This window comes from Opisthocomus hoazin, chromosome 4 (assembly GCF_030867145.1).
Source record: "Opisthocomus hoazin isolate bOpiHoa1 chromosome 4, bOpiHoa1.hap1, whole genome shotgun sequence".
Lineage (NCBI taxonomy): Eukaryota > Metazoa > Chordata > Aves > Opisthocomiformes > Opisthocomidae > Opisthocomus > Opisthocomus hoazin.
In genome coordinates, this window is record NC_134417.1 from 38,914,168 (window position 1) to 38,936,759 (window position 22,592).

The 22,592-nt window shown below is 40.2% G+C and overlaps 1 protein-coding gene across 1 annotated transcript in view; it reads left to right on the forward strand.

The window, feature by feature from the left end:
- The window catches only part of ITGA9 (integrin subunit alpha 9), a 233,050-nt gene extending 217,077 nt beyond the window's left edge, over positions 1-15,973 (forward strand). Inside the window, exon 28 of the mRNA XM_075418633.1 lies at positions 11,062-15,973. Coding sequence (XP_075274748.1) covers positions 11,062-11,160 — 99 coding nt within the window. The 3' untranslated portion in view covers positions 11,161-15,973. The remainder of the gene's footprint in view (positions 1-11,061) is intronic.
- Positions 15,974-22,592: the final 6,619 nt, after the last annotated feature.

Consider the following 22,592-nt stretch of genomic DNA (forward strand, 5'->3'; position numbering starts at 1 on the left):
TTCTTTCTGAACTGAGCCTGGCCCTGCAGTATTAAAGCTCTGACTTGTCTAAAATGAGGTTTCTAGCACTGTTTTGTAGCTTTTGGATTCCTGAGGCAAAGAATTCATCTCTAGGTGTCCCTTATGTAATAAGACACACTACTCCAAACCCTGGATTTTTGACAGGATTGCAGAGAGGAAGACACAAAGCAGGATAGCACCCACATATGTTGTTTTTTGATTAGCTGGGCGGTTCCTGCTCTTCAGTACCGTGCTAGACAGAACATTTTTGCCCTTTGTCTTAAAATGAGAGTTTGAAGACTTTTTTTTTTCAGTTTTTAGGAGAAATATTGTGAAGACGCTTCTGTCTACTGAGCTGAGTTAGCGCAAGCTTTGAACTGTCTGTTTCCAGTGGGGAGCATGAATCATACCAAGTGCTGGACTTGCAAAATCCTCATTTAAGCGGAGGCTGTATGTGTAGATGCAGCTGTTTGCTAGCGCTGCTTTAAGGGACAAACTTTGAAATACAAAGTTTTCTTTCTGAAATATGAAGTTCTTTAAAAAAACACAAACCCAAGCAGGTTTTTCAAAGGTGCGTTTGGGCTTCTTGCTTGGAGAAGCCTTATGACTTTTCTCTGTGACTGACTGCACAAGAGTCTTTGAAAGGATTCCCCTACATGCAATAGCTGCCATTGCCTTGCATATTGCTTCAGCATTCAGAAAATATCTGAAGCTAAACAAAGCTAAAGCTAACTTGAAATTCACCTATGTAGCAAAACCCACTGTTTTCCCCTTTTTGGAAAGAGACACTTTCCCTTACTTAGGGCCTCAAACATGAAGCCTTTTTACAGTGGGCCAAAACATACAGCTCACCATTTTCCAGCAGAGGAAGAAAAAAAACCACCTCTGCACTTATTCTTTGCCAGTGGTTGCTCTGTATCCTGTGTTACAAGCCCAAAAACATTTTCTCTCCCTTTTATGTACAGCTCAGGTCGTGGAGGCTAACTGCCATTTCTAGGCCAGTCCTTGTACTGACCCTCTTTCCTAGTGGAGCAGGTTTTGGAGTAGTAGCTCTGCAAAGAAATAAAACTGCCTTTTTTTTTGTCGTTTTTCTTTTCTTTCTTCACCAGAGGTGCATAGGAACATACCGTTGTAGCACAAAACCTCTTTGGATTTCAGCAAAGGGGAGAAGTCTGACTTTTCTCTCTATATATACATATCATAGAATGGTTTGGGTTGGAAAGGACCTTATAGGCCATCTAGTTCCAACCCCCCTGCCATGGACAGGGACACCTTCCACTACACCACGTTGCTCAAAGCCCTGTCCAACCTGGCCTTGAACACTTCCAGGGAGGGGGCATCCACAGCTCCTCTGGGCAACCTGTGCCAGTGCCTGACCACTTCTGGTGTAGACTTCTCAGGGATACTACTTTTTTGACACAGATTCTAGGCTCAGTATGCCTAGAATTGGCTTTTTCACTATTACCCTGTTATAAATCATAAAAATGCAGTCAGGTAATAATTAGCTTCAGTGATTCAAAAGCAAACCCATATTATCTCCCAAACATGGATGGATCTTCATTATGTATAGCAGCTGTACATTGAGGGAAACCCGGAGGTAATGGGGCAGTGGAAGTCACAGAATCACAGAATCACAGAATAGTAGGGGTTGGAAGGGACATAATGACGTTTTCACCAGGCAGAAGGTAGATGTATCAAGTGAAGTCTGCTTATGTTCTTAAAGAACAGACAAAACTGTGTTTTATTATATTTACTTTTCCTGGGCCAAAGTGAGCATCACAAAATGTTTGTAGACCCTTGGCTTGCCAAGACCAAAAGGTTTTGTATTCTCCAACAGTGACTCAAATGTTGGGTTTTCTACAGTAGGTGATTTGGGTGATTTGCTGTGCTTTTTGAATTCTGACTAGATGTTAGAGGAAGATTGTGTTTGGACATCTTTTATTTGTTCTTACACAAGTAAATAGTCAGTGCTGCTGTGGTAGCCAAAACACTGCCTTCCCCAGTGAGTTTGCTGGCTACCATGTAATATTTGTTCACCACCCTTGAGAGCAAGGTTGGCAACATTTCAGTGGTGGTGTGTGTCCAGTACTTGTGAAATGCCTTCGTTATCTTTCCGGATAATATGAGCTATGTAAATGTACCACAATAACGTTGTGGCTGAGTGTTCTCTCTGGTCTCGGCGTCCTCCAAATGGGAGCTGCGCATGCCAGGGCACTTTGAGAACATCACAACCATTGCAGCTATGTCGCTCTCATCCTGGCACCATATGAACAAATTGAATCCACTGGCAAGAGGTAGGTTGGGTTGTGGTTCAGAACATCTTTCTGAAAAGAAGATAGCTGTCATTTTCAGGAGCCCAAACCAGAAAAAAGAATATGTGTGTAGACTGAAAAATTGAAAATATGTACCTAAGGTTCCAAGGTTCCCCACTGCCGGAATACAACATGTGTATTTATTGGAAGTCGTTAGCATCCCTCCAACCCAAATGCAAAGAACAGAGAAAATGTGACTTGCATAGTCTGCATTCTCTCTTTAAGCTTGGTGTCACAGTGGGAAATGCTGTGTTATGACTTACACCAGCCGTAGCCATTTCCTTCTGGTTTGGCTAAACCCATGAAAGTAATTTATTCTGTTAATTATGGCCATAGTGCAATTTTCATTCAAATATTTTTGGCAGGTCAAATATATCAAAATACAATTGTAAAGCTACTTTTCATTGATTCCAGAAATAGTCTTTAATGTTTAGGCTCTGGTTTTCACACGAAGCCAGAAATATTTCAGTAGTTTTTCTTTTTTTTCTTTGGAGAGGAAATGGAAAATATGGATTGAGATATGTCTTAAATTAATAGCACTTACAGGAATGATATACCTAATTACTGTCCTATTGCCTACCAAGATTTAAGAAATAGTATATAGTAATTTGTCCAGACATCTCTGCAGTAGACATTGTGTTCTTTCTAATTTTTGAAACTGATAATTGGAGAGGAACTTTGGATGATGGCTACGTTCATTCTATGACTTTTTAGAAAATAAACTACTTAGTGAAGTTTTGCAATAGGAAAAAATCTTTAAACTATTTTAAAGTGTTTATAAGCTTTAATGTTGGCTGATTTGCTTTTTGATTACACTTACAAGTATGCTGGTAACATCTGTCATGCAAGTTACTGTACACATCCCACAAGAAGTTCATGCTTTTGTTAAACTCAAGTTACCAGAACTCAGCACTGAAAGATCTTTGTAAGTCCAGTCACTAGAGCGATAAAGTATTGTAAGGACTAAGCCCTTACCGAAGTATATTATGTATGTAAAAATGAATCAAATGCTAGGTGAGTGATTCTTGTCTGAGGCAAACTAGATCTTACCTACATGGTAAAGGTATTCCAAGAGTAGACACCAAAACTACCAGCTTTAGTCATCACATTAGCAGGTAGGTCCACTGAAGTCAACTGAACCACTCCTGGGAGAAAAGGTGCACGAGAAGTGTTTAGAGGAACAAATTATTGATGACTGAGCTTCGTGTTTAGAGTGGGGTGTGATTGAGCGTGACGTCGTGGACATGCCGTACACGTCTTGTGGCTTGTCACATGGTGAATTCCATTTCCTCTCCATCAGTGACAATGACAGGGCACATTATATTCAAAAAAACCAAAACACTAAATTAGGTTCTCTGTACTGGTATCCATCTCTATGTGCAGTTATCTCTTTTGCACACCTAAATGCGTCTTTTGCGTGCATGCTACTATCCTGAGTTTCTGTATCTGCTTTGAGGTACCTAGCCTTAGTGACTGTTTTTTGAAAATTTGGCCTTTGAGACGGACATAAAGCATTTCGTTAATAGTTCATTTAAGGACCGCTTGAGCGAAGTTTATGAAGTGACTGACTGTTCTTAGCAAAGAAAAAAGCACTTAAAGTTTTTCTTCTTATTTCAAAATTGCAGAGTAACTGCCTAATAAAATGTGTGTTTAAAAACAGTGCTTGATTTACTGCTACAACATATAAAATAAATTTCTTTCTAAAAATGTAGGGAGAGCTACAGATCTTCACCCTAGGTACCAACTGTAATATCTTAGGTCATTAACTAGGCTATATGAAACTAACTTAGAAGTTAAGTGCAATTTTGTGTACATTGTAATTCTTTTCTGCCATAGCAATGTCTGTCTGTTGCAATACATTGGTACCAGATACAGAATGCTGCGTGTCAAATTCTTCCATCGTAGCTAAACAAAGTGTTTGTGGAGGAGAACTTATCTTTGAGCAAGCTGCTGAACTTCTGTTTGCCTCAGTTCCCCAGCTGCATAAGTATATATAGCATTGTGTATGTATTGTATGGGTATACATACACGCACACACCAGCCATGCGTGGAATAGTGGTGTTTGAAGCGTATGTATTTATTTTCTTGTACAGGTTTCATTGAGCAAATGAGGACCTAAGTTACAGGAAAGTTAAGGGATTTGCCCCTCAGAAAGTCAATGGAAAACTGAATAATCAAAGCCAGACCACTGGAGTCCTCATGACTTTACCTCACCCACACTGTCATCCTTCCTCCTAAATATACAGTTTCTCCTTTAGCTACAGGCAGGGCACGTGTTCCCTTTCCAAACATGCCTTTTCCTCACTGAGGGGCCCAGGCCGTGGCAGTTTGTCAGTCCGCTGTGGAAAAGCTGATACACAACATCTGTTCATGACCCCTCTGTACTGTGGGGAGGAAGGAAATGGTGCATCCTCTTGGAGCTGGTGGCTTGCCAGAATTATTCAGGACCACGCGAACTCAAGTGCAAAATATTTTTTCCTGCCTTCTTGGAGTAGTAGAGTGAGATGGGCTTAATGCCTAGTGATCGATCTCTGCATGAGGAAACACTCTGTGCTTCCAATCTCAGCAGCACTGCTTTGCAGTGATGAGGGGTCTCGCTGATCTGCTGGCTGCTGACATCTTGCTTGGGGTGAGGTGCCTGGCCCTACTTTGAACCATTATTAGCTGCATATTTTTCTAGCTGTCTACTGTTCACCCAAAAGAGGTGAGGAGAAGGGTAAGTTAATTCTTTCCGAAGGGCCAGGAGGTGAATGGCTTGGGACCTCTACCTGAATTAAAGAGATGTGGCAGGAAAAGATTCATGATGGAAGTCCAAACTGTTCATCAAGTATGATGGGATAGTGCTTATAGTAGATGAAGAAACTGTGTAACAGAGGAAAGACAACTTGTGATTAAGGCACTGCATCTGAGGTATCTTATCAAAGCCTAGTTCAATGGGAGATTTCTTCAGGGGTTCTTAAATTCTGTTTTATTTCTTAGTTACACCTATGTGAGTATTTACTTTGCTTTTTTTCTTTTTACTTGTTGGTTTATACTGTGGTCAGTAACCTGCATTAGAAGACATTTGTCAGCAGAGCCATACTGATAAAAAACAATGCTTTTTGTTTTTAGCTTAGTACCTCGTTATACACTAGAAAAAATTTTAAAATTGTAGAAAAAGTGGCAAAAGTCTATGATACAGTTTTGGATTCTGTTTGAACATTGTTGTTCACAAACTTCTATTACCTTGCTCAGTTATAGTCTGGTAACATTACTGTAAATCGGGACATAAGGTTTCTTTTTTACAGCAGTATGTAACTGTTCTTGTGGGTTTTTTTCTTGTTTCTTAATGGGTCATGTTAATGGGAAAATACTTTTAAAAAAATACAAAACATAACCATTCTTCTACAATACACATTTCAAACTATTTCTCTTTTTATTTGACTGGGAGAATGAGCCTCACCGGGCATGATAAAAATGCTTTATACGTTTATACAACAGTGAATATAACAAAGGCAGTGATATTGCTTGCCCTCTGATCAGCTTTTTTTTTTCCCAACTGCAGATTAAATTTTATTTTGTAATAATGTCACTCTTCAAACATACTTATAATTGGCACCCTAGAGAGATAGCCACAGGACAGTACTGCATGAAATAGTGGCTAAATGTTTATATTTCTGGAGTTTAGAAAAATTTGAAGTATCAGCCTTTGGATGTGCAGAAAATAGCAGCAGAAAAAAAGACAATAATTTATTGCAATGTTAATCCAACATTTTGAAATCACTTTGAAGCTTTCAGTTTGTGGAGTGCTGGAAGAATGCAATTTTATGCAGGTGTTGTTAGATATGACTTATCTGTGATTTTAAAGGGATTTAAACCTGGCATGACAGCCAAAGGGAGTTGTGTGTGCTACTGAAAGAGACTTCAGATACTGAAGATTGAATAGAGGACTTGACAGTGCTGTCACGTGGCAAGAAAGAACTTGACAATAACAGGTGTAATTCCCCAGCCTGCAAGTAACATGGATTTTCTTTTGCTTTATTGTTTGGCTTTGCCAGGAACATGCTTTCTGCTCAGCGTATACTGTAGATGGCAGTAAGGTTATGCTGGAAAAGGGTACATGGGCTGGAATAATGAAATTAAAGGGGGTGTGTAAAATCTATGGATGATTTCAGGTTTTGAATTTAAGCTACCTGTTTATAGCAGCTCCAATACTTACTTGAAGCACCTCCAGAAAGGACTGGTTGTTATTTGTCACCTCTGGTAAAGACCAGGCTAACTTTTTCTTTGCATTTTGTTTGGTTCTGCCTGAATTTGTTTGGATTTGTTTAAAAGCAAGCAGACATCTTTGCTGTTTATCATGGCCGATGTGAAACGTGACAGTTTGTGGATTCACAGACAATTCAGATGCTCTCTGATTTCCCTGGCATGGGACATGAATCGATTGTGAGGGACACTGATGGCATCAGGATTTTGAGACTATCCCTGTATTCCTGAAGTCTTCAGTGGCCCTCTTTCTCCTCAGTGTTTGCACACAGGAGCAATGAAGTAGGACATGGTGCCCTTGGCATAGCAGTTTGCCTCTGGTGAGGTCTGCCAGGATGAAGAGTAAAGTGTGGTGCACGCTAAGCAGTGTGCTGCTCCTGAGACCTTGCTTTCAGCCACATGGACTGGAAAGGCCCAGAACTCAAGAGGGCCTCCTCAGCCTTCCCGAATAATTTTCACCCAACTCTGAATTGCTGACTGTAGTTCATTTTTCTCATTTCCTGCATTGTCTTTGGTGGCTGATGCCTCTTCTTCCATTGTAACCCTTCAGCTTCCCATGGTACTCTCCTTGCCTGCTGTGAATATGTTCTCCTGTTGCTCTTCCTCTTGTGAGTTCCTTCCCCAGGCAGAGGGTTTACTGAGCAAAATATTGTCATCAGTCCTTTCCTTGGATGTGGTGGCATGAGCTCACATTGCATGATGGGACACAGCTCTGGACTTGTGTATTCCTTTGCCATATACGTACATCTCTATGTGTACATGCACACACGCGTGTCTGTATACATGGAGAACAAAATCTGGGAGAACTTAACAGTATTAAAGACTCATTGCCCATGAAATGTGGATCGGAGACCATTGGCCCACTGTGAACGCCTATTCCACAAGTGAGATCACAGCAGTACTCCTCTTAAAGCTGAGGATCTCTCCTCCTCTTCCTGCTTGATATCCAGGACCGAGTCCCCGCAGTGCTGTCCTCACTGGCTTTTCTGAATTCACTTCAGAGCTTTGCATGAGCCACAGAAAAGAGATCTTCTGGTGCCGCTTCTGCCCCAGTGACAAAAAAGCCAGTATATATTCGGCCTGATGTTGCATCAGTTCTCCTGCTTTCACCCAAGCATCCTCCTCCCTATTACCACTGTAACTCCTTGCTGTATGTTAGATTCAGTTGTTCTCTCCAGCTTGCCACGGGTGCTTATCAGCCTTCACCATATGGGTCAATATTGCTGTCATTTTTAATGAAATCAGTTTATTGTAAGGAGATGGGTATGTGGGTTGTGTGGTCTCTTGTGAGACAATGACTATGTTGTGATTTCTTCACAGCAATTACCAAAAAAAACCCCTTTCTGGTGATGATAAGGGCTGTATCAGGTTAAGTGGAAATATGCAGTGTCAACGCTAAGGAACAGTGTCCCATCACAAAGCACATCTTTGCTTTTCAGGGGTGGGAAATATATCTAATCCCTCACCACCATTTAAAAAAAAAAAAAAAAAAATTGCTTAAGGTCCAGTTTCTCTTTTCGCTTGCACTTAATCTAAGTCCTCTACATAATTTTAGATTATTCACATAATTTACAGCAATTAAACATGTATAGCTTCGTAGTGGAATCACATCTAGATGTAACATTTCATGCTTTATTAGTATTTATTACAGTCTTCAGCTCATTTTTTTGCCCTACTGGAAAGTTATACAAAAACATTCTGTATCCAGTAACAAAATAGTAAAATACCAAAACTATCATAACCAACTTTTAAATATAGTTCCTGAAGCAGATGTTCACAAACAGACAATTTTTATTAAAATAACAGTGGGAAGGAGTTTGCTTTTGTTTGTTTGGCCCTCGAGGAAATTAAAAAGCCTTTCTATAATTTTGATTGTAACTTCAAGAGAGGATTTTATTGTACCAAGGATGTGGTTGCATGAAGGATGGAAACCTTAAGGGCTTAAAACCTGTTTTTAAAAGCTACAAATTGAACTTCTCTTTTTAATCTTAGGAAACAAAGTCCTGTGGCAATTTTCTTTTCTAATGTGCAGAACATATAGGTCTGTTATAAAAACTGATAATAGAAAAATGGCACCCCCATCTTCAACACATCTGCTCCCTGAGCATGTGTAAGCAGTGTCTGCTGATTCCTGTGACCAAAATAAGCACCTACAATTAATCCTACTGAGACAGAACAATACAGGAGGAGTAGGTTCTTAAACTTTTTTTTCCCCCGTACCGATAATATAATTCACCTCCATTTTAGACCATGAAAATCTGAGGGAACTTTTGGTATTGGCTTCAAGTCTCCATTGAGCTGAAGTATGTTGGCATCAATGGTGAAATTTCACTGGGATTTTATGGTGGTGATATCTTGAGGATGTCTTCTCAAAATACATCCTTTGCGCTGGTATAGATTGCAGGACCACGTACAGAAATTATGGTAGATATTTTTCTGCTAAAGGAAGAACTTGATCTGGCCTCTAGAGCAAGTTTAAAGAATAGGGAACTAGAGATACTCTTATTTAATTGTCTTTTTTCTGAATCCTTGTGTACATTGTTCTGAAAGGTGCTAGGAGGCAAGAGAGACATGGCCCTCCAAAATTCAACAGTGTCCCTTTTGTGAGGTAGCTTTTCAGAACAGCACCACCACTATCCATGCAGTTCCATGTATTGAGCGGCAGATAAAGCTTTGCTTGCGATAGATGGGAGAGAGACTATGTCCATAGTCTGTGCACGAGACTGTGAACAAATGACTTCTAAGGTCTAATTCCAGTCATTCGTGTGGGCCTCCAGAAGGTCATGGGACCTCTGTAAAATGAAGATCGTCGGCATTTATGTGTGGGTCTACCTATTGTGCATTCATAAAGTGGTTGTGCATGTAATGTACATCTATGCCCTCATCAGGGTTTATCTATCTCCAGATTAATAGCATTTCCCAGGGCTGCAGTCCACGGTTATACAAAAATGGGCTTGTTAGACCACGCTGCGGCTTCTGTGGCCTTTGCATGGAAGCCAAGCAGCGGAGGTGAGGGGTGGTGAGAAGATGGTGTGTGTCCGGTCTCATGTTTCCGTGAATTCAGGGTGTAGTTGGGGGCATTGGCAAGGACCTGGGCTTTAAGAAGCTCTGCTGGAGTACAGTTTGAACAAGCTCCCTTTCACACCCCTGTGAGTTAAAATATACTTGAAGAAAACTAAAGTTGCTAAAGGACTGAAACTAAAGAGCCCAGCTTAACAGAAACTTAGTAGTTACAAAAGAGCACAAAGTATTCCTACATACAGCCAGTTTGGGAATAAAGGATGGCAATAACTGGTTGATAAAGGAAGACTGAAGCATCATGTTTTACCCAGCAGGAGTAAGAAAACAGGTTTAGAGTGGTAGGAGTTACATAAATGTTTAATTATGATCAACAAAATATCAATTCAGTGGTCTCAGTAGTGCCGTGCTAAGTTTGGGGAGTTATTCTTGAGTGCTTACCAAAGTCTGTTATTAAAATCATTTTTGTTTATTTGAAAGACTTAAAAAAAACAGATATGAGAGGTTTTTATCCAAGCTGAAATGAAAACCACTTGCAGGTTTTTAACTAAGTACAAGGGTTTAGAAGACAAGAAGATATGCAAAAGGGATTATCAGCCCTGCAGCATCTTGAAAGCTCATGAAGGAGTTATTGCTGGTGCTCTGCGTTTTGGACAATCAGGCTCGTATTTTGCCTTCCGAGCTGTGGATTACACAACTTGCAGCATGGGGCAAAGGAAATAATTTAGCAAAAAGAGGAGTCTGAAGCTATCGGTTTCCTCCAAAGTGTGTTAATGTAAGTGATCCTTAAATAGACAATTTGAGACCTGAGCTGAGAGTGATTACTGGCGGGAAGAGGAGTACCTGGCTGCACGGTGGTGGGCTGGCACCTCTGGAGGCAGGTATGCCAAAACGGCAGCAGAGCTCTGCAGAAGGCTGGTGGAGCACCTGCGATCGACAACAGACCACGCTGGCTTTGCTGGAAGAGGGTTTCTGATGAAAGAGGCTGAGAGTTGGATTTTGGATGCCTGGGGGGTAGGCGTACTGTGTTCCTCTGATCTCTGTTGTTCTGTGCGGTTGTGGACACGGAGGGCGCAGTTCGTAAAACTGGCAGCATTTACTCAGCACCCAAGGGCTAGCCTGGCTTTAGGGTCAGATCCAAATTTTGCATTAGTCCTTATTTGAAACCAGTAAAGCTGTATCTGCCTCTTTTGGTCTGTGTTGATTAGAAATACTTTAAGTGCATTTTTTTTTTTAAATCATTCCTGTAAGAGGACTCTTCCCTCAGAGTGGCTCATTATAAGGAGCAGAGTGCTTGTGAAGATTTTGGACGCGGTTTCATCTCGTTTATATTGATGTAAACAAGGAGCTGTGATTCCAGATTGGCAGTGGGAGAAATTAGATGTTAACACCTGTGCTATTTTTTTCCACACACTGTTTTCTGACAAAGTAAGTTTCAATGTAATGATACTGTTACTTACCGCTGTCATCTCTTCTTGATTTGCAGATGGGCTTCTTCCGCCGGAGGTACAAAGAAATTATTGAGGCCGAAAAGAGCAGAAAGGAGAACGAAGATAGTTGGGACTGGGTCCAGAAAAATCAGTGAACTGCCCAAGAAAACTAAAGCCCAGTCATGTGACACGTGCTTGCTAGCCTATAGGTCCTGCTCTCGTATCTTCCATATGTGGAAGAAAGAATCTTCTCCAGATTTTTCGGAGACCCCGTGGATGCTGTGTCTTTGTCACTCCAGCAAGCTAGGGAACATATCCTGAGGCAACCACTGCAGCCATGTCAGGTGACTGGAGCGATTTACACTTCATTTAAGAGCTGAACTTTGAACTTTGGTAACCAAGCTGCAGTGCAGAGCAATATTTATGAATCCAACTATGTGGTATACCCTCAGGGGAAGACTGTTACCTAAAAATATTTTTTATAAATACAAGCTTTTTGTATTGATTATGTCTTTATATTTGTATCAATGTTTTATAGTTTCTATTGAATATCTATATAGTTCACTCAAGCACTGATATCTGGCTAAATCCTTGGAAATACATATATGTATATATAAATCCTATTGTACTTTTAAACTTCAATGCAAGAGAGAAGAGAGAGATTTGCAGATAAAAGTAGCTGAAATCCTCATATGCTTAATTCACAAAGCTTGGTGACGTTGTATATAGACCATTTAATGGCAATAAGCCAAAGTCTTTTCACTATCTCTTTTTTTGAGTTGAATTTGGTGTTTGATTTATGAACTAAAAAACTTAAAGTATTACACAGATGTGATGTTCCGTATCTGAGTCTAGCCTTCACTGGCCCAAATGGGAGAGGACAGAAACGCTTCCTTGGTGACACGTAGCAAGACGCGTAGCTTGCTTTGGCTCACTGAAGAAAGCATCACAGAAGGTTTGCCTTTGGAAAGTTTTCTTCTGAGGTCTCTAGTACTTTGATAACGGGCTAGGACTGTGCAATTGAGACACCAGAAGGATATAATTGGGCCAACCACTATTGCATTGACAAATTCCTTGGAATTAAAAAAAAAAAAAAATTACATGGAGCCATAGTAATATCAATGTAAGAAGGATAGTTCTTAAGCTACTGGTAATGATTGTGATCTGTTGCTGTCAAAGCAAGTGGTAAATCACTACAAGCTATGAGCGTTATGCCAGCCTTTTGAGTTCTATACAAGAGTCATGAGTTTGTTTGTAGGATAATTTTAAAAGAGAGAAGTAGATGCAAAGGTTAAAATGTTTGAATCTTTGGATCTTGAGATTCCCTGTCTGGGTGTTCCTAGTACTAAATGTCATCCTTCCTCAAGCATTAAGAAGGAAGTTTAGGCAAGGTGCAGACGTTGCTGGATCTCATATTGCCACTTAGTTCACTGGTAATTTCTTAGCAAATCATGTGTTGAATTGGAAGAAACTTAGTTGTAATTAATTCAGCCAGGTTTCTTCAAAAAGCTCTTGGATTTCTGAATAGAAATAGCAGAGATCTGTAAGACTTGGTTGTAGATTCTACTTGTACTTTGCACCTTGTGTAAATAAGAAGTAAATGTCATGTTGGTATAAAACCACCTAAGAGAAAGAAGGGTTGAGCTCTGTGGTAGAAGGTGAAGGAGAAACAGGAATGAATAGTTGCAGGATGTCTCCTTCCATAAGGCTAAGGTAAAAGAACTGCTGGAAGTGTGGAAACTTGAATGCAGAGAACGTGCAAGAAATCCATCTGAGAACAGACCTTATTCTTGCTTCCTTGCCAAATTATAGCTTCAAATTTTTAAAAATTAACCATGTCCAGATTCCTGATTGGTTTTTCCCCCTACGGGCATTAAGTGCCTGATATTACTACAAAATTGATCAATATATATTAACTGTCTGCACCCATTAGGCAGAAGATGGCTTTTAAGCAAATGAAGTGCATTGATTCAACATTTGACAAGAAAAGCTATTTGTCTGTTCAGTTATCTTGCTTAAAACAACCGTTGGTGATTTTACAGATTTCATATAACAAATCATCGTTTTAAGCCAGAATCTGGAAAAGACTGCTGAGGCAAAATCCTGTTATAACCACATGTAATGGACAGCAGATTTTTCATTGGAGTGCGAATACAAAAGGCTAATGGCCTTTGACTGCACTGTTGTCTTTGAGGCTGTTGAATTCCTCACAGTATGATATTTCTGTTATCAGGTAGTTTTGCTAGTATTTAAACCTAATGTATCTATTTTTTATGTTGTTGAAAAATACCTAAGACTGGCAGATAGAAGTTGGACGTGAGATTGATTCGTAACTGTTAATTGAATAAGAAATCACTTAAAATACTTTCTGAAAAGAAAGAAGTCCATTTATTTAACTGTAAGAATTTTTAATATCTGCCCTCTCTAAAATTGAGCTCCTGAAAAATTATTAAAAAGTAAATTTCCTGAAGAAATAATTCAGGGGACAAGTGAAACTATTTGTGAATTTAACTGAATTTGAAAGTTTCCATCCAAAAAAAGGAGGAAATTCCCTTTAAAAAGTTGAAATGCCTCATTTCCAATTTTTAAACAAAAATTTAAGTTCAGATCTGCCGAAAATGCTTCATTTCAGTATTTTAAAAATCAAGATTAGTTATTCCTTTGAAACATCTTTTTAAATTATATGAAGGAAAGAGTTAAAAAAGGTAAAATATACATTTAACATTTCCTATTGTGTTGGATGACTTTTTTTTTTTTGCTCAAGGCAAAAATATTTTTCTTATTTTGTTAAAGTAAAAAACAAAAGTAAATCCCATTTGACTGAGCCCACACTGGACTTTTTTGATCTCTGACTTGAATTGTCTACTGTTGATCCAGCCCAAGTCGTCACTCAGTGAAAATGTAGTTGTTGGCCAGATTAGTGATGTATTCTCGAAATAACCCATAAATTCTTAGTATCATCACTGTTAGGTATGCAAATAATTCTGTTCTCACAGATGCTTTTGTTTTTATATCTGTACTGTTCATAATTTTTTTTTTTTTTTTCGTCAAATCCCATTGTGTTTCTTGCTTGGTTCCAGTTAGCATAGTCAGATTTGACAATGAAACATACCAGTACTAGTATTAAAAGTATTACTTTAATACTAAAGTAGTATTAAAATCCTGTAGATGCACCTTTCCACTCCTTAGAAAGCAACCAAACAAGCCAAATGAAAAAAACCCTACTAATACAAATTGGTTGCAATCAGTTTCTAACCCAAAAATCTTCTGAAACTTAATATACTTCAAGAATGTGTAGAAAATAGCTGTGCTATAGATCTGCTGTTTTGTTTTTCAAGTAAGAAACTATAATAAACATAATTGTATCAAAATCTAGAGACATGGTTACTTTTGGAAATTGCTTTTAGGGCTCTGGAAGTTCCCATCTGTCAGCTGCTGGTTAGTTCCTTAGTGCTGTACAGCTTGCACAGCAGAGCTGGGGGAAGTCACTGCACCGGTTCTCTCCGGTTAAACCATTTTGGGACAAAGTCATCAGTTTGGACAACTTCATTGAAAGGTTTGCTGAATTGGCATAGCGTATTTTTGCACGGGACTCGCTTCGCAGTGGCTCTAAGCTGTGCAGGTGGAAGCTTAGAAGTGGGGCAGTAACGTTTTCAAACGCATCATCTGCCACCTGAGAGATCTTTTGTTTAAGCCCTGAAGCTTGCAATGTGCGGGGTGTCTTCTTATGGGTAGTACCTTTGAAGTTGCTTTTAGGAAAAAAACAATCTTGGAAAAATATGATCAGGAAGAAAGGAGGGGAAATATTAAGGAAAACTTCACTTAATGCAGAGCCCATGCCGTTGCAACACAATTTAATTTCTGCCTTGAATTCCAGAAGATCACAGTCATTTCAGAGTTTTGGCATCCCACAGCACAGGAATGAATTTCGCTTCGCAAGAGCTGAAGACATTTGCCACCTTTCACAGCGTATTTTGTGACCATTTCATTTGAAAACCAAAGGTCTGCTCTTGGAGGTGAATTTCCATCAGTTCACCCCAAGCAGCAGCAGGGCTAGTGTACTCTGAGGCAGTCACTGCTGTGCTCCGCTACTTGGCCGTTGTAGCTAAAATACGAGCTATGTTTTTCCAAGTAAACCTAGTTTTTAATTTGCTCAATTAGAATGAGGAGGTCAGCAAACTGTAGAAAATACTGGAGCAGCCTCTGAATTGAAGTCACCTTGCAAATCACTTGGATTGTGTGAGAGGGAATTTGTGCTCGAGGTGAATGCCAAGCCTGTAGACCACTTAGACAATCCTTTCATCTCAAAGCGCAAAGGCTTTTGCAATGCTGAGCGTACCAGTGAGGACAACCCTCTCCATGCCTTGACACATGAATGAGAAGGACCCTACATACGAGTCGGTGATGTGCAGGTATCTTGGCTTGCTGAAAGCATCAGTTGCTCAAAGATTGTGTTTGGCAATATTTAGTACTGACTTTCTTGAATGTCTTCTGTTCATGGGCACATTTTGGAGTCTTGCACAAGTTTCAAGCATCGTATCCGTGTGGCGTGGGAATATATAACATTGCTTTCACTAGAGTATTAAGGGAGTCATGGAACTAATTTCTACCTTTGTCCAAGTTCATCCCACCTGCTTGGGTGTCTTGGAAATAAATGAAAGTAGGATTTGGTTCAATTAGTGTACATTGATTAAACTGGCATGAAGACTGTAATTGCTTTTGGAGCATAGTTTGCATACGCAGTAGGGTACCCACACCATTGTCACTCCTTTTTCTTAGAATGTCACTCCTTATGTATTGCAAAATTGTACGTTTCTTTTTGTGAACTTGTGGTTGGAAGAATGTGTACACACTTATTGATGTCACCTGTATTTAGAAGCTCATGGTCACCTGTATTCTAATTCGCTTGCACTGTTTTGGAAATGTCAGGTTTACAAAAATACAACTTTTTGGAATAAAAAGTGGCTGCAAAATTATCCTAGTAATATCATTTTGTCACTTCTTGTCTTTGTCCAGCTCAAGTATTTTTCCATTAATCAGGTGAGACATTTTCTCATGTACGTTGGAATTAAATGGTATGTGCATGTGTTTGCACGTGGATAATGGATGTCTTTTATCGTAATTCTATGACGTATAAAATCAAGGTATTTAGAGACTATAACTACCTTGACTACAGTATTGTAACACCACAGAAATAAATTAATAGCAGTGGACATTATTTATATGTCAACGGTATTGCTCTATCGGTATCAAATAAAACCCTCCATGGTGGTGATACTGCCCTATGATAGGAGTGTCAACCTGTATAACTTGAGTTCTGTTTCAATCTGTATGAATTTTGTTGAAATTCAAATTATTCAGCTTCATGTATTTTTTTTCCTGCAAGGATTTGTACTTCATGAGTGGCTGAATAATACATTTGAATGGTTTTCCTCAGCTCCATATGTCCCCATACTTGCTTTGTCAAAGGGAGTAGAAGCTGGATAGAAGCGGTAAAAAAAGCTGATTGATTTCTATGGCTGTGGTGTAGCTCTTTGTATTTCTGACACCCGTTGGAGATCTTGTCAGAGTTTCCTCATCATTTTGAGGATGGCCGAAACCTCTGTGGTAAAATAGGAATTGACCTGAACCTTCATTCGAGATCAAAACTGAAAAAATGAACCTAAAATTCCAGGCTCTTGCTTCCCTCGTCTTCAGCTCTGTTCTCTGCTTTTTTTGGAGATGCTCTGAGTAAGCGTTTGCGTGTTCTCCAGCCACGCAGGAACAGCCTGTTTCCTCTGCGCTAGCCTGATGGCAGCTAAATATCGAAGAACGGGCTGGGCAGAGCTGGGACCTATGGCTTGGAGCATGTTTGTGCTGGTGGGAGACCACAGCTTTGTGTACCGCGAAGCCACAGGCATTAGGAGAGCTCCAAGCAGAGGTGGGTCCTGGCAAAAACAGATGTTCTCGGTGAGGAACATGTTCTTCTGGAGAAAGAAAGTGCTGTTGGGCAGAAGTGGTGGGGGTGCTGCTGTGGGGAGGGATGCCATGCATGGTTTGCTTTTGGAGATGAGCGGAAGCTTTGGTGCAGAAGTAGCTAAAACAATAACCAGCATCTTTCGGATGTGCTGATGCTTCTTCGTTACCATCGAGAGCGTGGAAGCAGGAGTATCCGTGAGCTGGCGCTGCCTTCTGTGGGCTCGCGTGCCTTTCCTCTTCCGAACGGGTGGAGAGTGATGTCTGTGCATGGCAGGGTTTTGTGTGGTGCCTTCCTTTAAGCGGCTTTTGAGGACTCCTTAGGACTGATTTGACAAAGTGGTTTTGTTTTAGAAACCAAACCCAAAACCTTTTGCAGATTTGTTTCTTCCATTTCCACCAAGAAGGGAAGAACTGGATCAAAACTAGATCAGCATTCAAGAAAAGGGAGATGTTCTTTTACCATGGAAAAAGCAGCTCATTTGTCAGCGTGCTGCTCAACCTGGCTCATGCGTAGGACTGGAGTCGGTCTGACATTTCGGCTTCCTGTGCTGGCTATTGGCCTGCTCTTAGGGTTGGACGTACCGGGAGCTCCTCTGCTAGACCTTTTCCACTTGATGAAATACTCTATGAGAAAGAGAGAAGTGACTTTTCCCCACACCTTTTTGGTCTAGTGGAGTGGATACTGACCTGAGTAGTCCTAGGAAAGATGTTGTGATTTGATTAGAATTTTGAGTGTCCGTAAGACACTAGATACTGAGTGCCTGAATGACTAAGTAGAGTGTCATGGGAGTCACTGAAGGTGGAAAGGAGAGCTTCTGGTCCTCTGGTCCCAGTTAGCTTGCTACCAGAATTAAAACCTAACAAAAGCAACTGTTTATTTTGAAGATTCAGATGCACAAATAGATTTAAAGTCATATGACTGCTCACTCCTGCACATCCGGAGTTTTAACATTTTAAATGGCTGCAAATGGAGATTTTATTTGCAAGTGGTTGTGACAGAAGTAAAGCATGATAGCAGGGAAATGAATCTTCTTAACAAAAGAGCAACTGAAATTAGTTTTTCGTGTCTTAGCCATGCAATGATTTCCTGTGACTGACTGAAAGGATTAATTCATGGATTTACAGTTCATTTCTTCTTTGTTGGTGATGTAGTTAGTGCCATTTTAATGCCTGAACTTCTAGATGTGCAATGTTTTGGTAAGTTAACCAGCAGTTCAACAGCTGTAAAGAATCAGAAATTAATGAAGTAATAACCCTGAGCGGAGATTTCCCTGCTGCAGACATGTATTCAGATATGATGTATTGGCTTTCATGAAATTATTCTGGATTTGTACTAACGCAAGTGAGAAGGGACTGAAACAGGCTCCCTTGAAGCTGAAGGACACACATCATGAGACAAGCTTTGCACTAATCTGCATAAGTGGTAATGTACAGTAATTTCTGTCATTTAAACGGTATTCCTCTGGGTTTGCTATCTGAGAGCTGTGTAATTCAATCCTAATGATGCTGCTCCGCGCTATATTCAAAAGGAGAAAAGGAATAGTAAAAAAGCGATCACTTTATCCAGCAATAGGCAGCACTTCACAGGGAGGATATACCCTTTTCAATGCCTGTCTCTTGATGGAGATGGGGCAATCTGCGCCCTTACCTTTATCTCACTCGAATAATCAGGCTGATGGCTAAAATGCCTGCTATGTATTTTGCTGTGTTGATTTCAGGAGACTGGCACGGAATAGGAAGCTGGCAATGAATTGATTACCTAGTGAGAGATCAGGATGCCTGCTATTAAATTCATGAAGTCTATATAGGGTTGGATAGAAGATAGACATGGGGTAAAATAGTTTTCCCCATTTTATTTTCAGGGTGGGGTTGAGAGGCTGCATTTATCAGAGTAAGAAAATGCAAGTTCTTTGTGAGATTGCCAGACGCCCATGTCCAGATAGCATGTTGCCCTTTTTCTTAGCTGAAGGCTGTGTCTATGATGTGGCTTCATCACAGTGAGACTCAGGCTTCACCTTCACCAGGTGGCACATGTCACGTTTCGATAGCGTTGTCTCATAGTCCACTGCCTGCTCAACTGTGCTTGTCCTGCTCTCACTCTCATCCTACAGAAACTACCAACATCTTCACCTGACCTCCTGCTAATTACCTCCTCTGCTTCATGAGTGTTGTTACCCTTTTCTCTCAATTTGTCTGCGTTGACAACTAACGTCACAAGTGATTTTTTTCCCAACTTGCACTGAATATGAAATACATCACTTTCACTTTAGAGCCAAAGAAAGATGTTTTCCTTCTGAAAACTTCGCAGTTTTCCCACCTGTGTCAGTAGTTCTGAGGCCGGCGGGAGGCTGTCAGGCTCTGTGGTCCTTTCTTCAGCTTCCTTTTCACCTAACTTATTAGCCAGGTTGAAGCATACTACCTTGTCAAAACACTGATGAATGTGAAGTGGTGGGTAGGTAGATGGATGGATGGATGGATGGATGGACGGATGACTGAAAATTATTTTGGAAGTGGACAAATCATACAAGAAGGCCAAGCCTGCCAAAGCCTCAGCCCTTCAGAATAATGTAAACATTTTGTTTGGAAATTCTGAGATGCAGTTAGGAGCATGGGATTGGAAGGCCCTCAAGTCCAGTCTCCTATTTTCGTTGGCAACTACTCCATGTATTTCCTTTCATGAACTAACTGAACAAGGTCCAGTAAAACCAGTTAAATTCCTTTTCTTTATTACTCTTGCTGAAAGGCTATTCTAGCACCTCATTTTGATCGTGCTGTTAATGGTCATTTTCATCCCAATTATTCTCTTGCCAACAAGGTCTTTTTAATTTAAATAGCTCCCTTCCTTCCTTCCCGTTCCAAGTTGATCTTTCTCGAATATGGGTGGCCAGAAGAAGACACTATTTTCCTGGCGAGGTGTCAAATTCCTTGTCCAACGCCTTGTACATCACCTGTACATAAGACTGGCTCTCCTGGCTCCATGAAGGTTACCAGCTCTCTATAACATGTCTTCAATGACAAGGGACACTGAAAACTCTAGCACAAATGACCTTTTAATCTACCATTTTGCAGAGTCTGGAACCCAAGCATCACATGCCCACCATGGAGAAGAGAACCACCCCATGGCTGTGTCTGGAGCTGTAGATCTTTGGAGCATGATGCCTTTGTGCTAGGTGAGCTGGAAGGGAATCAGAGAGGTTCTCTGTGAGACGCTTTGGCTGTATTTTGACAGAAGTCAACTGAAACTGATATATACATGCACATAGTAGTTTGACTCTATGAGTATTTTCATCAGAAAATTCCCAACTAGTGCTGACCAGAGTAGGTGACCAAAACACCCACTGGTCTTATTTATGCTTGGAGTCTATTCTCGTATATCATACACTTAAAGCACCATTATTATTGTCTAATTACTTTCAGCAATATGGGCAGAAAAAAAGTGCTATGCAATGGTCAAGTTGTCAGTTACAACTGGTAATTAAGGGGTCGGGTGCATGTAACAAGATAAATATCTCCCTGGATGTTGAGTATCTGAAAGTGCATAACCACACGGGTATTTGGTACTTGATGCGCCAAAGTCGCCTTCAGCAGGTACTCATTTAAGATGACCCTTTTTTTTTCTTGTGCAGTAGGGTTTGGATGGACATGTGAGCACGCTGAACAATCTGCTTCTCTTTCTCTCTCTAAGTGCTGGGCTAATTTACCTTAGTGTGCACTGGAAATGTTATTTTAATGGATTTGTTTGGTTAATTTTCTGACTAGAATAACTGCCATATACTTCTGAGTGCTGGCATACCATACAGACATCCCAGTCTTACAACGGGGTGATAAAATCTGGGCAGCGTTTTTAAAAGTAATGACTTATTTTGGCGACAGGTAACAAAAGCTGACATATGCTATGAAAGGGACGCTGTTAGTTACCAAACATTTCTGTTTGGAATAATCTTTTTTTCAATAAAGTAAAAAATATAATGGCCAAAATGTAAAGCCCTCATCTTTTCTAAGGAAAGAATCTTGAGGGCTAAGTGCCATGAAAGAATCTGGAGTTATTTCTTTCTGTCTTAATTTCTTTCGCTTGTTAACCCTTGATGTTGTTACTCCTTGGGAGAGTAGCACTGGGTTTAGGCTAAGGCTCTTGAAACTTGCTGAAGTGCTGTTTACTGACTCAGTTGGACTAGATGATCGTTGTAGTTTCCTTTCAGCTGAACTATTCTGTTCTAGTTCAGTGACATTTCCTTTAATTAAGACCTGTATGACTGATTTAAATGCAGCTTTGTGTTCATAGATTTATTATATTTATAGCTGTAATTTTTTTTAGAGATATTTCGGTAATGTCTGGTGTGGAGAATTCTAGGCAGATTAAACCGCTTTGAGAATGGTACAGAATCCTACAATTCTTATGAAAAAGTAATGCATGCACCTTTATACTGGCAAAAGAGGTCTGCCCACAGTGGTTAGGGTGTGTACATATAAATTGGGACAGTTCTGGAGTATGGAGAATACACTGGAAAATACACAGACTTTACCTCATTGATTTGCTTTCAGTGTGAAACTGACGAACATGTAAAAGAAAAATCCATTAATGGTTATTAAAAGAAAATAGATGACCTCTGGCTCAGGAAATCCCAGTGATTTCTGCACTGAGGCAGGACAAGTGTACTGGAGAAATGTCAGTCCCCACTTGACCTGCTCTTTTTTCTTTGCGTCTGCCCCCATACAGTGCTGGAGACAGACAGGATGCTGAGCGAGATGCACCTTAGGTCTGGTGCAGAGCAGCCATTGGTACATCCTGGTGGCTTTCAACTGGCCTCCTCCACCAGCAAGGCAGGGGCAGGAAATTTTTCAGATGAGCTGTGGCACCAGAGAGCTCCTTTGACTTCCTAAGGGAGCTCTTTTGGTTTTGTTTCAATGGTTGCAACAATTAAAAAAAAAATCGTATCTCCATATAAGTAGAAAAAACATCCCCATTTCCATGTAAGTCAGCTTCCATCTGTCTTAGAGAGAATAACAGAACATAAAAACAGAGAAGAAGGAAGACTGAGGAGACCAGACCAGTCTGAGGTTTTTTTGCAAAAGACTTTTTTTTTTGTTAAAACACCTTTGAGTCTTTTGCAGTTAGAAAGTGGATTATTCCAATACCTCTTTCGCCTCCCAAAAAAACTGCTTCTGAAGAAAAGGAATATTTCAGACTAAACCTATAAGAGGCTCCCAATATCAAATATCCCAAGTATCCAAACACTCCAAAGATCCAGTTTCCCAATATCACCTTGAGTCATCTCAAACCTCACCAAGGAGATACCTAAATATTCTGTTTGTTTCCATGATTTAAAGTCTTCACTCCTTCTGGCATAGCTCTTTATAATTTGTTTTACTGTCTAGCATTCTCCCATCATATAGCTGATAGTAAATACCTTCCCTGTGCTGCCCTGAACATATGTTACTGCGGCAAAACATTTCAAGTTATTCCCAGAGGAAAACTGTCCTTCAGATGCCGATCAAGAGTATTAGTAACAACAGCAAAACAGATTCTACTTCGCTTAGCTCATGCTAAAAGCTAAAGTGCTGCTAAAGGCTAGTCAGGAACATGGCTGAAAGTTAAAGGTGTCCACCTAAAGAACATCCAAGAGCTGTA